Genomic DNA, 15,525 nt, shown 5'->3' on the forward strand with positions numbered 1-15,525 from the left:
ATCTATTCTAGCTTTTCCTCCCATTTCTGTGATCCTTGGTCCCTAAAAAGAAGGCATCTCTAACCATGTCCTTTCCTTGCTGCATCTCCCTTACTGCTTTGCCAGTCTGCACCCCTGAAAACCCTGACACCTGGGATGCATTCTCCTGGCACCACACCCAGTTTCTACCCTCAGGTAAGCACCATCCTCTGTTGAAGTCGCCTGGATTGAATGCCCATTTCCCGTCTCTCCGCCCTCTGGGCATCTCATTTCATTTACTCAGGACCTCCACACATGGATTAGCCTTCTACCAAATTTAGTTTTAAGAGAGTTTTACTTTCCCTTATCCCTATAGAGACATCATATGTCCTACTACCTTGATTTTCTTCTAGTCTCTTGACTTCCTCAAGTTTCCTTTTTGCCCTGACCATCCTGGGCTTCATAACTGATGTCTGTAACAGATGACATCAGCCATTCTTGGTTCCCTTAGATCCCTATACTCTGCCAGCCCTGCTTGGGAATAGTGAACCCAAAATGAATGCTACAGTCCACTTCCTCTGTAATTTCTCTACACTTGGACAGCTGAACGCTGCCAGAGGAAATTTCACGTTCCCATATGTTTGTACTAACGCCAGCTCAGAATTGTTCATTAGCCCTTCATTTACCTTTGCTTACATTTTACTCTCTTTTCCCTCAGACACAGGGCCAAATCTTTACCTCTCTCTCCAAGTTGTCCACCCAGTGCCCACCCCTCACTATCAGCACACGGCTTCATATCCTACTTCACTGTGATGAGTGACGTCCTCAAGCCTGATCTCAGTTGAATTCCGCTCACCCTTCATCCCCGGTCTTATCTAAACCCACACCCTTCCTTCCTTGCTTGCAATCGTAAAGGACAAGTCCCTTCTGCTTGGAAGCCCTTCCTCCTCTCTCCTCATTTGGCTAACTCTTCAATCATCTTTTAAGACATCTCCAGTGGTCACTCTTCAATGAATGGGTCTTTAAAGCTAATCCTGTAGTTGGGTCAGGTGTCTCTCCTCAGTGCTTTCTCAGCACATACGTATGGCTGCCCCTGGGCTTTCGAGGTTCTAATGGAAAGCTGCTTTGGTGTTTGCTTTGTAGACCAGTCTGTGAGGTCCTCAAGATTAGAGACCAGATCTGCACCCCTTTAAATCCTTGATGTTTCATACAGGCCTGTCACAAGGACAGAGTTTTATTTGGTTTTGTTCTCAAACTTCCTTCCTTAACTGAGCTGGATGTGTTTCCTTAATAATCTAGACCAAAACCAAAACAAAACAAAATCCAGCAGACTAATAGACCCACTAATAAGACTATCTTGTGCTTTCATTTCTATTAAAAAGGAATATTATATACATAATGCAATATATGATATGTGTTTTGTGTGTGTACATACTTCTACACAAATACACACATATAGATCCATATTTTTAATACTTTATGTGCAATTAAAAAAGTCTTTTCTTTCACATTCTTAGTACTGCCAAAAGTGAAATGAATTGTGACTTTGGACAAGTCACCTGCCCATTCTGGGGCTCAGTATGCAAGGTAAGGAGGATGATGAACTCTCTGGTCTCTTCAGCACTGAGATAATCTTGTAGATGACAATGATAATAAAGGAGAAACTCTATTCATGGGAAACAGGAAAAGAATAATTGACTCTTCTATTCTGAAAATATTCTCACAATATCACATAATTCTTTTCTCTAACATTTTTAAAGTGAGTGTTTGAATTTTTAAGCCATTTTCAAATCAAATTAAATAACCAAATAAAATATATATGCATTTTAAAATAAACTTTTTAATTCTATCATAGTTTTTTCATAAAATTTGCAAAGATAATTCAAAGAGTTCCCATAACCCCCCACCCAGTTTCCTTCTTCTCATATCATCACATTAATTAAATTAGTCACCACTATAGATCCAGCATTGGTATATTACTACCAACGACTGTAGATCTTATCTGGATTTCACTTGTTTTCCAGCTAATATCCTTTTTGTCTTCCAGGACCCCATCCAAGATACCACAATACACTTAGTCATCATGTCTACTTAATTTCCTCCAGTCTGTGAGAGTTTCTTAGTCTGTTGCTTGTTTTTCATAACCATGACAGTTTAGAGAAGTGCTGGTAGGGTATCCTGTAGAATGTCACCGATTTAAGTTTGTCTCATGGTTAGATTAGGGTTATGGGTTTGGAGGAGTAAAACCACAGAGATCAAGTGCCATTCTCACCACATCATATCAAGGTTACATTCTATGGACACGACCCAGCACTAGTATGTTAACCTTGACCTTGATGTATTTTCACAGAGCATTTTCATAATCATTACCTCATGTGACTCTTTAAAGGTTCATGATGTGTACAATACTGGCCCTTTCAGCACCATTTTACAAAGGAAGATCCTGAAACAGAGCTAGAACTAAGGCATTATGACTGTTACCCCATTAATCTCTTCTTTGCACCCTGACCACTTCTTCTAAATCAAACCTAAAAGAAGCATTTATAGGAAGCAACATCTTATTATGGTTTCCAGTGTAAATTCATTTTACTGCTCCTGTGGTTAATAATTTTCACGATTAATATGAACCAGTAATTCCACTTCTGGGTATTTACTAATGAAAACAAAAACTGTAAATCAAGAAGATATATGCTCCTCTATGTTTATAGCAACATTATTTACAATAGCCAAAATATGCAAGCAATCTAACTGTTCACCGATGGATAAATGGATAAAATGATGTGGTATATAAACACAATGGAATATTACTCCGCCATAAAAAGGAAATGAAATCTTGCCATTCACAACAACACAGATGGATTTACAAGATATTATGTTAAGTGAAATAAATCAGACAGGAAAAAAAATACCACATGATTTCACTTACGTGTAGAATCTACGAAACAAAACAAATGAACCAACACAAAAAAGTAGAAATAGACTCACCATTAAAGAGAAAAAACTAGTGACTTCCAGAGGGAGGGGTATAGGGGGATGGGTGAAATAGGTAAAGTGGAAAAAGAGGAACAAAATTCCAGTTATAAAATAAATAAGTCATTGCAATGGAAAGTACAGCATAGGGAATATTATCATAATATTGTAATAACTGTATGGTGACAGATGGTAACTATGCTGATCATGGTGAACATCAAATAATGTACATAACTATTGAACCACTATGCTGCACACCTAAGACTAATATAATATTGTATGTCAACTACACATAAAAAAAAAAACTTAGAATAAGAGAATTTTCAAACGATAGCTTTTCAAAGCTATCTTCAAACGATAGCTATCACTCTTGGCTAATTTGAACAAATTCAAAATGGATCAAAATGTCCATTTACTTAACGGTGCACACAAACTACATGAACTAAGCATCATGATTTAAATCCCTGTTTCAGATAAACTTTCTTTTTCAAACTGATTATTTTGTGTTTTATAGTCATACTTTATTCTGTTAAATATTCAGGCCATTTTACCAGACCCCAAAAATCATTTAAAAAGGGGTTATTTTCACATCTGTAAAATAGGATTTTGATTACAAAAAAAAGATGCACTGTTTTGGGTGTGTAACCGTACTGCTCACTTTCAAACCACATAGGGAAGGTGCCTGATAACTGTACCCTCTGAAGACATTAATAACAACAATAATAACTAACACTGTTTATAGCAATAATAATAATAATGATAGCTAACATGTTAGGCTCTTACTGTGAGGCAGACTTTGTGTTAAATGTCAACCTCATTTCATCCTCAAAAATCTATAGATTGAGTCCTGCTAATATCCACATTCTGCCAATGAGTTAACTGAGGCTCTGAGAGAGAGTGAAACCTACCCACATTTACTGAGATCATAGGCTTGAAGCTTTAGTTTGCTCTGACTACTGTAACAAATCAGCACAGATGGGGTAGCTGAAACCATAGGTATTTACTTCCTCTCAACCTGGATCACAGAAAGTCCAGTCCAAGATCAAGGTGTTGGCAGGTTTGATTTCTTCTGAAGCTTCCCTCCTTGTCTTGCAGATGGCAGCCTTCCTGCTGTGTCTTCACATGGTCTTTCTTCTGTGCTGGTGTATCCCCAATATCTCTCTGTGTGCCCAAATTTCTTCTTTTTAGAAAGACACTAGTCAAACTGGATTAGGACCTACCCTAATGGCTGCATTTTTATTTAATTACTTATTTAAAGACCTTATCTTAAAATCCGGTTACATTCTGAGGCACTGAAAGTTAGGATTTAACATGTGGGTCTGGGGGAACATAAGTCAGTCCATATAGGAGCTGTGATTCAAACCCAAGCTGTATGACTCCAAAGTCAAAATCCTAACTATTCATAACAGCTCAGCTCTCCTGGGAGATGAGTCTCACACTACTCAGGGTAGTAAAACCACCAGCATTGTTAGACGTGCTTATCATCACCAGCAAACATGCAGTGGTCTCTACTTATCTGTGATCTCTTCGGGATCTCCTCCAGGAATGAAGCCTTGAGCTCCGACCAATGACATTTACTGGCTTTATTACTTCCCCTATCATGTACAAGCAGCTGGCCTTAGAAGAAGACTCAGTGATGGTACCAGCTGGAGAATAACACATTTCTGTTTTCAGATGTTGTTTATTCAACCCTCGCTCATATCTTCTTATTCAACAAATATTTACTGAGTGCCTGCTATATTTCAGGAATTTTTATAAGCACTTTTGAAACATCAACCAATTTAACCCTTATAGTAGACACGAAGATGCTATCATTTTTACCTTATGGATAAGAAACCAAGGCTCAAGGAGATTAAGGAATCTGTGACCTATAGTTGCATCATTCAGGAAGTGAGGCCAGGGCCCAAGAAGGCAATTTGAAGAAGGAAACCTCACTCCTGTTCCTTCACTGGCACTTTAGACTTCCCTTCCTTGCTAGCTTTGGAACTTCCTTGCTAGCTCTGAAACTTTATCATTCCACTGACCTTTAGTTTCTTTTTTAAAAGAAGAGTAATCATTACTGTTAATTCTAACTTAATAAAGCTCTGCTTTCCTCCACTGTCATACATAACGTATAAGAGATGCAGTTGCTACCTAATCCACATATTTCTATCTAATCCACATATTTCACAAGAACAAAGAAATCTGTGAGTCTTCTGATTCAAATTTTGGTCTAGAAACTAAGACTTCATCTTTGAAATATTAGAAATAATTTTTGAAACCAAAGAGTAGGCAATAAAACCAGTACTCAGAAGAAGGAAGGGGTGGACCCAGAATGTTGAGGACTTCCAGGAATATAACATTGGACAGATAGGGTTGGAGTTCATGGTGCAACGAGAGCAAAGGAAAACAGCCAAAGCTAGCAGAGGTGAGCACGGTTCTTCTGTGAGAGCCCCCACAAAGCTGAAGTCCACCAGCGAGAGCAAAGAGAAGTCGTGCTTAAGGGGTCTGTGAAATCACTGCATTCAGGACAGCAGAAATGGTTGAAGATCTTGTCTGCTTCCTTACTCAAAGTCATCAATGATTTCCAGCTAAATCTGGGAGCTGTTCTTTGGACACAGATAGGAATGGGATAAGACTCCTAGTAAAAGTATAAAAAGAATCAGAGCATCCTTGAGGAGTGTGGATATGCACAACAGCCAGGGATGGGGGATGAAGTAGAGAAGATAAATCAAGGAAGCTCTACCAAGGACAGAATGAAGTGCACTTAGCACCATCTGTGAGAGGAACCTTCCTTACCTTGGCACAGCTTGCTTCTCCTAATTGAATCCGACAGGAAAGCTGAACTAATAAGGGTATCCTGCCCTAGTCCTTAGGACCATAACCAACTCTCCCATTTATTAGATAGCAACTCAGAACACCGATACCAAATATGTTCTTCTGGCCAGCCTAGTTCATTATTTGCAAATATAAATAGACAGCAAGGGATCGTTTGATTATTTGAGGATTACCAGATTATAAAACCCTGAAAGTGAAAGAAAGAATGGAATAAACTGAGCAATCAATAAGGTGAAAGTAGAAATAATTCAAGAAAGAGAAAATTTGAAGTTAGAAGTAATATTCTTAGAGGAATTTTTAAAGCTATTGCATCCATCAAATAATAACAAGCTGTTGTGAAAAAATTGAGATACCAATTAACTAATCAATTAATAAGAAAATCTTGTTACAAAATAAATTGGCCCAAAGAATCATTGATAAAGTTAAACAATAAAATAAAATTATCTGAAGATTAAGTTAGACATCAAGAAGATAAGGTTAGGAAAGTCTACTAGGACATAGATCAAAAAGAAAAAGAAGAAAAACATAAGGCATTCCAGAAGGAGAAAACAGAAACAATAGAAATGAAGTTATCAAATAAAGAACAGAGGTTTTAACTTCCCTGTGTAAAGACACATGACTGCTATGTGGGGTAGAGTGTATGGAAAAAGTCCAATATCTATGCACATTCAAATGATAAGCCTTCCAAGGTTTGAAAAAAATTCTAAAGTCCAGAGATTTAAAAAGTTCTTATCTACAAAGAGAAGACAATGAGATGTACATGAGATTTCCTGTCAGTAGTACTGGATTCCAGAAGATAATGGATGTCTTCAAAGTTCAGGGGAAACATACATTGCATATTAAAAATGCATTGAATAATAATTACATATTTTAAATATTTTTTGTTGATTCTCAATTTTTAGTATCAGCACAGTATACTTAATTATATGGGGAGAACAAAGTGTTGTTGCGATAGACAGCATCATCATTAACAAAATTTGGGTAGTAGAGGTGGAGTGCAGAAGAAAGAAAATACTGTGAAAGTATTGGATTCCCCAGCTTTTAAACTGAGAAGTCAACAATTTGGTAAGCTGAAAAACTAAAAAATGGAGAACCATAAGGTATATTTTTAAAAATATAATTGTAACTACCAGAATAAATACAAAAGGAAGGTATTAATTATGAATAATTTCTCTGAGGAGTAGAAGTGTACTTTCCTATACTGTATGATTTTTACCATACATCATATTATGTATACAGACACATATATACATATGTGTATATATGTATAAGAATGATGTATGGGGGTGCCAGGGTGGCTCAGTCAGTTGAGCTTCTAACTCTTGGTTTCAGCTCATGTCATGATCTCAGGGTCATGAGATGGAGCCCCATGTTGGACTCTGCACTCACCCTTCCCCAACTTGTGCACACACACACACACATTCTCACTCTCTCAAATAAATAAATAAGTAACAATAAATAAATAATTTTAAAAGAATGATGTCTGAATAGTATCAAAATGGAGCAAAGGGAGGCATGAAAATTACTAGGAAGCTGTAGCTTTTGAGATCCACTGCAGCTTTGATGACCTCAGGATGAAGATGATTTTGGATTGCATTGTTGTTGGGAGGTCATAGGTGAGCCCATAACTTCATGTACAGTGTTTAAGTAGTTTCAGAGAGGGACATCTCTAGGACTGTAGGCATAGGATGTGTGCATATCAGCTGAGCTGTGAATGGTCCTAGATGTTAGTCAATGTGCCTGCTATGACCCTTCCTCCATTGCTCATACTGCCCTACCCAGAATCCCATGTTGAAAGATGATAAAGTAGCATCAATGTTGGTCTTTCCCTTAGGGATGATCAGTAACCAGATTACAGTCATTCAGTAGCTTACTCATTGTCCATAATGTGACCTGGTAACTAGAGTTGAAAGAGTTCGGTGAATTCCTTTTCTTAGGAATTTGAACTCAGAATGTGGAAAGACTTGCCTGGAGGTGGACAGGGTCAGAGAGCTGCTAGAAAAGGTCTACAAACTGTAACCATGAGATCCCAGAGTCACTCAAGTCCACAGCTGTCTTACATTTCTAGCCCAAAGCTCTACTCTAATGCCTGTGCTTGATTTCCAAGGGGTTCCATCTCCTATAAGGCCATATGTACTCTTCTAATAACTACTCCTTTTACTTGAATTAGCTTGAGACAGACTCTTGCATGCAACCAAAATCACTCTAAATGAAAGAAATGATTGACAAGGGTTTCAATTTGCTTTCAGAAGGCAAGAGAGGCCTGGTGACTACTGTCCCCTGGGATAATAAGGTGAGCTCCACTTTGTGCACCCCAATCCTATACCACAAGAACTGGCTGCATGAGGTGAAACAATTTTTTGAGAAGAGTAGTTTGGATTGGAGATCTCAAGATAGTTCTCAAAGCTTTCAGTCTTCTTTTAGATAGATAGATAGATAAATTTATTTATTTATACTAGAGAGAGAGACCACATACATGAGAGGGAGAGAGAAGATCTTAAGCACACTCTGTGCTGAGCGTACAGCCTTGAGGCAGGGCTCAATGTTATGACCCAGAGATCCTGACTCTGAGATCATGACTTGAGCCAAAACCAAGAGTCAGACACCCAAATGATGATTGAGCCACACAGGTACCCCCGCCTCCAGTCTTCTAAAATGAGCTTAGGAGAATTTTTTTTTTTTTTTTAAAATAACTTCAAAGTTCCATTTAATGACAGTTTTCTTTTTCAGACCCAGAGGAAATGGAGCCTATACTGACCTAAACCTTCAAAACAGAGAGCAGCAAAGATGTTTGGAAGCTGTTAGACTGACTTTCTTCCTTTCTTGTTAAACCCTTCTCCTGCAGCCCTTCCTAGGAAGCCTGAGAAAGAGAGAAACAAACCCTGACAGCAGGAAACTGGTCTGCCCAGCAGCCAGGCCTTGCCACTCTCCTGTTGAACACAAAACCTTCACAGAGTATGAATATCAAGCAAAGCCATTTTGTGAGCCTGATTGATCAAGATAAAGACAGGATCACTCTGTCATTGTGTCTGAACTCAAACAAAACATGAACATTGTCCTAACTGCCCAAACAGTCCCCTATCTAAGTAAGCTTTATTAAGACAACCCATTACAGAATTAACCCCACTTCCGGAGAGCATCCAATTAAAGTCAAGCCCTACTTTCTTAGTCCTCTTTAAAGCACCTAACACAAGCCCATATCCTTTCTAGTAAGTTCTCTCTAATCCTTCTAATATCTTCTTCCTGAGATGCCCACAGTTCTCCCTGGAGTGTGCTCTTTCTCCCTAAAAGACCAGTAAACCCAACTTGTTCAGCCAACTTGTTCAGCAACAGACGTATTCCTGATGGTGTTCAGCCTGAGGCTTTGACGGGTCTTATGTTTGTCTGCTTCACTCTTAGTGTTACTTGTCCAGACTAACTTTTTTTGGTCCAGCAATAATCACCAGTGTTACTGAGTACTTTTTACCTGCCAGGTGCTCTGTATAGATTAACTCATTTGATCCTCTCAATGGCCCTATAAGTTAATAGGCTTAATAAGGAAATTGAGGTACAATGGTTATACACTACTAAGTGGCTGAGCCGGGACTCCAAGGCAGCCAGCTGGCCTGGCTCTAGGCTCCAATGTCCACACCACCCTGCCTCCCACTGCACTGGTACACTGTGCTCTTGTGTGTCACTGAATAGCGTGAGGTCACTGGTCACTATGCCATCACCCCACAATGAAAAGCACTATGATAAGAAGTCCCAGGAAATCACTGCTGGGTTTCCTGAAAGATAGGGAAGAATACACACCCACAGGGAAAAGAAAATCTTCCTGACAATAGTATCAGAAGTAACTGAGCTTCTAAGCAACTGGATTTTTTTTACTTCATGAAAACACTAATCATATAATTCAGAGTTTTCAACCTAATTTTAAGAAAGGTAAGGGATGATCATAAGTTGAATAAACCTAACCAAGATACTTCTTTTGTGTTTTTCTCTCAGTTTTACTAATGTAAACATTACTAATGTAAACATCCCTGTTTGGTAGTAATATGACTGGAATTTCTTTTTTTTTTTTTAAGATTTATTTATTTTTATTTATTTGACAGACAGAAATTACAAGTAGGCAGAAAAGCAGACAGAGAGAGAGAGAAGGAGGCTCCCTGCTGAGCAGAGAGCCCAATGTGGGGCTTGATACCAGAACCCTGGGATTATAACCTGAGGGGAAGGCAGAGGCTTAACCCACTGAACCACCCAGGTGCCCCTGGCATTGCTTTATCTCCCCAGAAAGAAGGAGGCTGAGGTACAGAGTCTTAGAAGGCAATAATTAATATCTACTGAGATTTCAATAACTTGGTTTCATTTTATTTTATTTGTTTTTGTAATACCTTCTACCTCTGGCCTACTCTACTGGTTTTTCCATTTGTAAGTGATATAAAGTTTCATTTAAAAATTATTTCAGTAAAAATTTGAGTTCATTTAAAGAAAAGTGTCAAATAAATAGTGGTACAGGCAGTAGGGAAACAAGGGAACAGAAATCATGAAGGGTGTTTTAGGAAACCCTGACTTCAGTTTCCTCTTCACCTTGGATGCTAGAAAGACCAGAGTTGAATTCATTGGTCATTGATCTCAAGGGTGCCTTCCCAGCTGCATGAGTTGCTCCCACAAGTCCAACCCCTGGCTTTATCCTCTCCTTCCTTCCTCTGTCTCCCCTCTGCCTTCCTGCCTTGCTAACCTCCAACTTTCAGAAGAAATTCCTAGAGGTGGGGGGTGGGGGGGGGGAGTGAGAGTAGGGACGACATAATAAAGAACATCTCTTTGCTTTGATAACACATTGACCAAAGAGTGGCAGTAACCCGGGCTACCCACTCCTTAAACGAGGTGCAGGGACCGCTCTCAGAAAACCCCCATCTGATTTCCTCTAGTCCTGTGAAGTTTCATTCTTCAAACCGCGCAGGAACAGCGTTTCCAAAACTGCTTGGACAGCGGATTCTTTGACCCTCCTCCGTTCCAGCTTAGAGTTACTATGACAGCTTGTTCCCATAAGAAGTGTGAGTGAATCAAACTACTTCGCTGGAAAAGCCAGGGAGGAGATGGCACGGATGCGTCCTCCTCCCCCCTCTCAGGCTATGTAGCACCTCGACCCTCACTCCACCCTATCTCTGGGAGTCGGGAAGTTTTGGAGGACACCCTGCGGGGGTGGGATGGGGTAGATTGCAGGGTTGGAGCCTGGCTCCCGGGATTGAGAAGGAGATGGGCAGCGCCGGGTAATAACGCCCCGGAGATCCCGGAGGCGCAGCCCCAGAACTCCCCAGCAGTCTAGACAGGCTGGGTTTAGATTCTCCCCTCTTTGAGAGTTGTCAGGAAGTTTGGGGGAGGGGCGAACCGCTGTCTCCTGTTCTCCCTGCTCCGGAGGCTGAGGAGGGACGGCAGCAGCGGCGGGTCTCGAGCTGTCAGGTTCCCGCCCACTGGCGGGCTCCGGGGCTCCCGAAGGGGCCCGCGGGGGCGCAGGCGGGGGTCTGGGGGCCGCGGGCAGAGCGCGCGGGCCGGCATGGAGGGACTGGTCCTGCTCAACAATCTGGCCACCCGGCTGCTGTTCGTGCTGCACTCTCTGGTTGGGGTCTGGCGAGTGACCGAGGTGAAGAAGGAGCCGCGGTACTGGCTGCTCGCGCTGCTCAACCTCTTGCTCTTTCTGGAGACCGGGCTCACCCTCAAGTTCAAGCGCGGCAGAGGCTACAAATGGTGAGCGCACCCCGGGAAAGGGAGGGCGCGCGGAGTCCCTGGGCACTGTTCCCTATGGCATTCGCCAGCAGCCCAAGAGCCAGTCTCCCCGCAGCCCGCCCATTTCTTACTCGGATTCTGACCCTCTTTGTCCTCGCCGGGAGCCTCCTAGGAGCGCGAGATGCTTGCGCATCTCTGGGACACGCCGCAGTACCTCAGGGTCCTTCCTGTTCCAGGGCAACACAGGAAAGGCTCAGTCTCTGCCCCGTGTCACCCAGTCCCAGGTTTGGCAACTTGGAAGATGTGAAAAAAAGAAGGGAAAAGCTTGCCTTCTCTGCGGAAGGTGCTCCAGAGCGGGGGAGTCGTGGGGCAGGGGAGATGTTCCTGAGCCCAGCTTCCCGAACTTGGGGTGTGTGGGTGTGCACTCGTTAATCTCTGCCTGCAGGTGGGGGGATGCTTTTCGCTGAGCACAAGCGACTTTTGAAAGAGCTTGTGTGCATAAAACAGTCGCCTAGGGCAAGAAGCTCCTCGAAGCACTTCTGTGCCGCTCTGCATAAGCTTCAGGTGCCGCAGGTTGGTTCCGTGGGAGCTTGGTTAATGCTAGTTCACCTGGTCAGAGAAGGGTTGCCACACTGGTGGACGAGCAAGATAGGTTCAAACTTAACCTCAACCTGCAGGAACGACAGGCTCTGTGTGATGTTTTATTCCCTCCCGGAAGACTTGACTGGCAATAGAAGAGTTGAGAAAGAGAGTCTCTTGCCATTTACAAAGAGTTTCCACCTCCATCCCTCCATTCCCAGTAGATTTTCATCCAAACTTCTCCAAGCTAGGCTTCTTCCTGCATTAATTTTTAAAAAGAGTAAGACTACAGTCACATAAAAATTCAGTAAAATTATACTATACATTAGTTTTTAAAAAAAACAGTAAGGCAGTATTTTCACATATGTCAGTAGTTTTAAAAATATTTAATGCTGGAAGAAAATATTATTAGTTAAATCAAAGAATTACATACACAAGGACATTATGGTCAGCCACCAACCATATTAAGGGGGGGATAAAACCTCCTATCTACAATTTTGCATATTAAACTGCAAAAAGCTTTGTATTTTGTGACAGTCCAAGGGTGAGAATGTGTTGTTGTGTCTCTTAAGATTATGTGAATCTTGCTTAAATTTTCCACTTTTAAAAATTACCAGAATTATCAGTGAAAAAATTATTCAGGTAGAATCCTAATGTAATACAATAAGGATGGAAATGTTACAACCCCTCCCCCCACCCTTTGATCAGCTTATTAAGGAGGAGAGATCTGAAGTACTTTCCAATGTGTCCTTTAAAAACCTCAAAAAAATGGTCATTAGCTTCCCCAATAAGCCAATAAGTTAAAAAAACAGAAGGGGAGAAGAATGTTCACCCTGCAGGCCATATGAGATTTATTTCATTTTTACTGAGCAGCTTTGCAATGCTAAGGTAGAAAATATCTTCATAGCAGGAGCCTGCAATCTGAGGCTAAAAAGTGTTCCATGGAACGTAGTTCTGTCACCAACCAGCACAGCTTCTGGAAGAAAGGTCAGCCTTAAAAGAGGAACCAACCCAATGGTTCGTGAAATATTCTCCCTTGTGCTCTAAGAGTAGACCAGAGGTCTTCACTCATGTTAAGTCAGAATTCCCAACCAGTTATGTAGAAATACTATAGCCCATTGAAACTTTACCTTCATGTCTATACCATCACTGGCAGCTGATTACAACTATGAGAGGAAAAATGATTGGGGCAAAAATAGGTGATCAATGTATAGAATTAAATAGGAAACTAGGGACCTTTTCGTGTGTAGTGTGGTCTCAAAATCAAAAGGAAAATGGAGCAATGGAGCAATACTTATTTGCTCTGAGGCATTGGGCATGTTACTGAAACTCTCTGACCCTCGGTTTCCTCATCTATAAATACTTATAGGTCATTATAAATTAAATGAAATAATATATTTTATGGTTGATGAATAAAAAAGGAATTATTTTTTTAAATACTAGGATTTCTCTCTTTTCTTCTTCTTATTAAAAAATATTATGAGTCAATTGGACACATTTTCTGTCTGTACAAGTCCAACAACTTTACTTGAGGGACTGGCCAATAAACCATTGGCTCAGAATCAAAAAGTAGAAAAAATTTCTCACCTTTATTTCAGAGCAGGCCATGATGTGTACTGTATATTTTAGCATTTATTGAAAAAATTGTGCTGGCTTAATATCTAAACTAATATTTGAAAATAAGCAAAGAAAATAGTAGATTTGACTTATAAAATCTCAAGAACCGAGTCTTTGTAAATGATCTAAATAAAAATGTGATTAATAATGCTTTGTTCTATTGATATTACTAAATGCTTTGTTCTGCTGAGCCTGAAAATGTGGTCATTTTTGTGGTGGACAAAGCTCATACACTATTGTCAGTAAGTTTGAGGGGGAAAAAAATCAGAAGATAGGATGCTGAAAAAATATAGACAATTATCCATGTATAACATGGTAACAATTAAAAAATATTTGATTTGAGACATATTTCATTGCTGGGTCGAAGTTCTCTGAGTAAGGCAAGGCATGACTTCTTGTTATTTTTGTGTGATTAAAAAAACAATTTCCATCAGGAAATCAAGACTGATGAAGTAAAAACAAAAACAAAACAAAACAAAAAAACCCAAGTAAATATGACAGTATCTAGATCTTTCTATAGAAAAAATGTAAATATATAGATGTATGTACAGATCTACATATTGTATACCTTTTGATCCATTGGTCTTATAATCTGGAATCTACCCTATAGAACCCAAGGTGGTCATATGTAAAGACATACATATGAAAATATTAATTTCCATCTTGTAGTAAGTAAAAAATAAACCTAAAAACAACCTGATTAGCCATCAAAAGACTGGTTGAAAATTGTTAATATACCCATACTGTGTATATTTTGTTGGTATTAAAAGTGATGAGCTGGAGTTTAGCTATTGACCTAGAAAGATACCTATGACATATTGTCAGGAGAATAAAGTTACAGAATTATGTATACTATGGGTTAATTTTTTTAAAGGACTTGTAAAAGAATTATCCTTTGTATCAGTTGGATACATTATCCATTTACAAGTTAAGAAGAAGAATAAGGTGAAACCTTTCCATACTTAAAATCAATCAACCAGTCAAATAATGCCTGGATGGTAGATGAAGCTCCATACATACAGGAGGTGAACATTTCTTTTCCAGAGCATCAAATCTATGACCCTCATTTAGATTACTTTGGTCTATTCTGAACATTGTGCTTTTTACTAACTTTTGCACCTGACCCCACATAAATCAAACCCACAGAAATCATGGAACGATACATTGAGCTATAGAGGAAAATGTGAAAAAAAATTCCTGAAACATAGCAAACATATTACACTTGTCAAAAGAATGTTTCTTTAGCTATCCTTTGGAAAGGAAACATGGAACTAGTGCTGCTGAGCTCAGCCGTCCAGGGACAGCAACATTACGTCAACACTCATAACTTTCAGTTGGAGAAGTTTAATTTGTTGGAATCCTATAGGATAGAGAGGGTAAGCCAATGATACATCCCTTGTCAAGCCCAATAAATGTGTGCTGGTGTAATTTGCTCACTTTCACCTGGCATTTATTAATTTCACATGAACATTCACTTACATTCCTATACGATGGAGATTAGTATTGCTTGCTTTTTTGTTTTCTTGATTTTATTTTCTATTATCCAGGTAACAGTCTAATAGATCTATGAATTGCCATTTAGGTAAAGTCAAACACAAGACAATGTTTCTGTTGCTTATTTGCCAATACCAATAAAATATTTCTCAGGAGTAAGAAAAAGGACCAAGATTGTGAAAAGTTTGAAGCCTGTTTACTTGAAAGGAGGCAGTATCCTCAAATAAATAGAAATCTAAGTTGGATTTATTGGCAAAAAATATTCATTAAGCCTTTAGATTTCCTCATCAGAATTTAAGAATATAAGGTAAATATAATTGAGTTAATAAAAGACCTTACCTACCTGGTCAACTTTCTTCATTATATCTCTTTACTATTTCCTTTATT

At 39.6% G+C, this 15,525-nt stretch overlaps 1 protein-coding gene across 2 annotated transcripts in view; it reads left to right on the plus strand.

Moving 5' to 3' along the window:
- The first annotated feature begins 9,531 nt into the window (after positions 1-9,531).
- The window catches only part of TMEM26 (transmembrane protein 26), a 48,008-nt gene continuing 42,014 nt past the window's right edge, over positions 9,532-15,525 (plus strand). Inside the window, exons 1-2 of one of the 2 annotated variants that reach the window (XM_004765677.3) lie at positions 9,532-9,666; positions 10,653-11,469. In XM_004765677.3, coding sequence (XP_004765734.1) covers positions 11,279-11,469 — 191 coding nt within the window. In that variant the 5' untranslated portion in view covers positions 9,532-9,666; positions 10,653-11,278. Of the gene's footprint in view, positions 9,667-10,639; positions 11,470-15,525 lie in introns of those variants that run through there. The other variant, XM_013063074.2, reaches the window with a different exon arrangement.

The sequence above is a fragment of the Mustela putorius genome, unplaced genomic scaffold, assembly GCF_011764305.1.
Source record: "Mustela putorius furo isolate JIRA1106 unplaced genomic scaffold, ASM1176430v1.1 tig00003949_pilon_pilon_pilon, whole genome shotgun sequence".
NCBI lineage: Eukaryota > Metazoa > Chordata > Mammalia > Carnivora > Mustelidae > Mustela > Mustela putorius.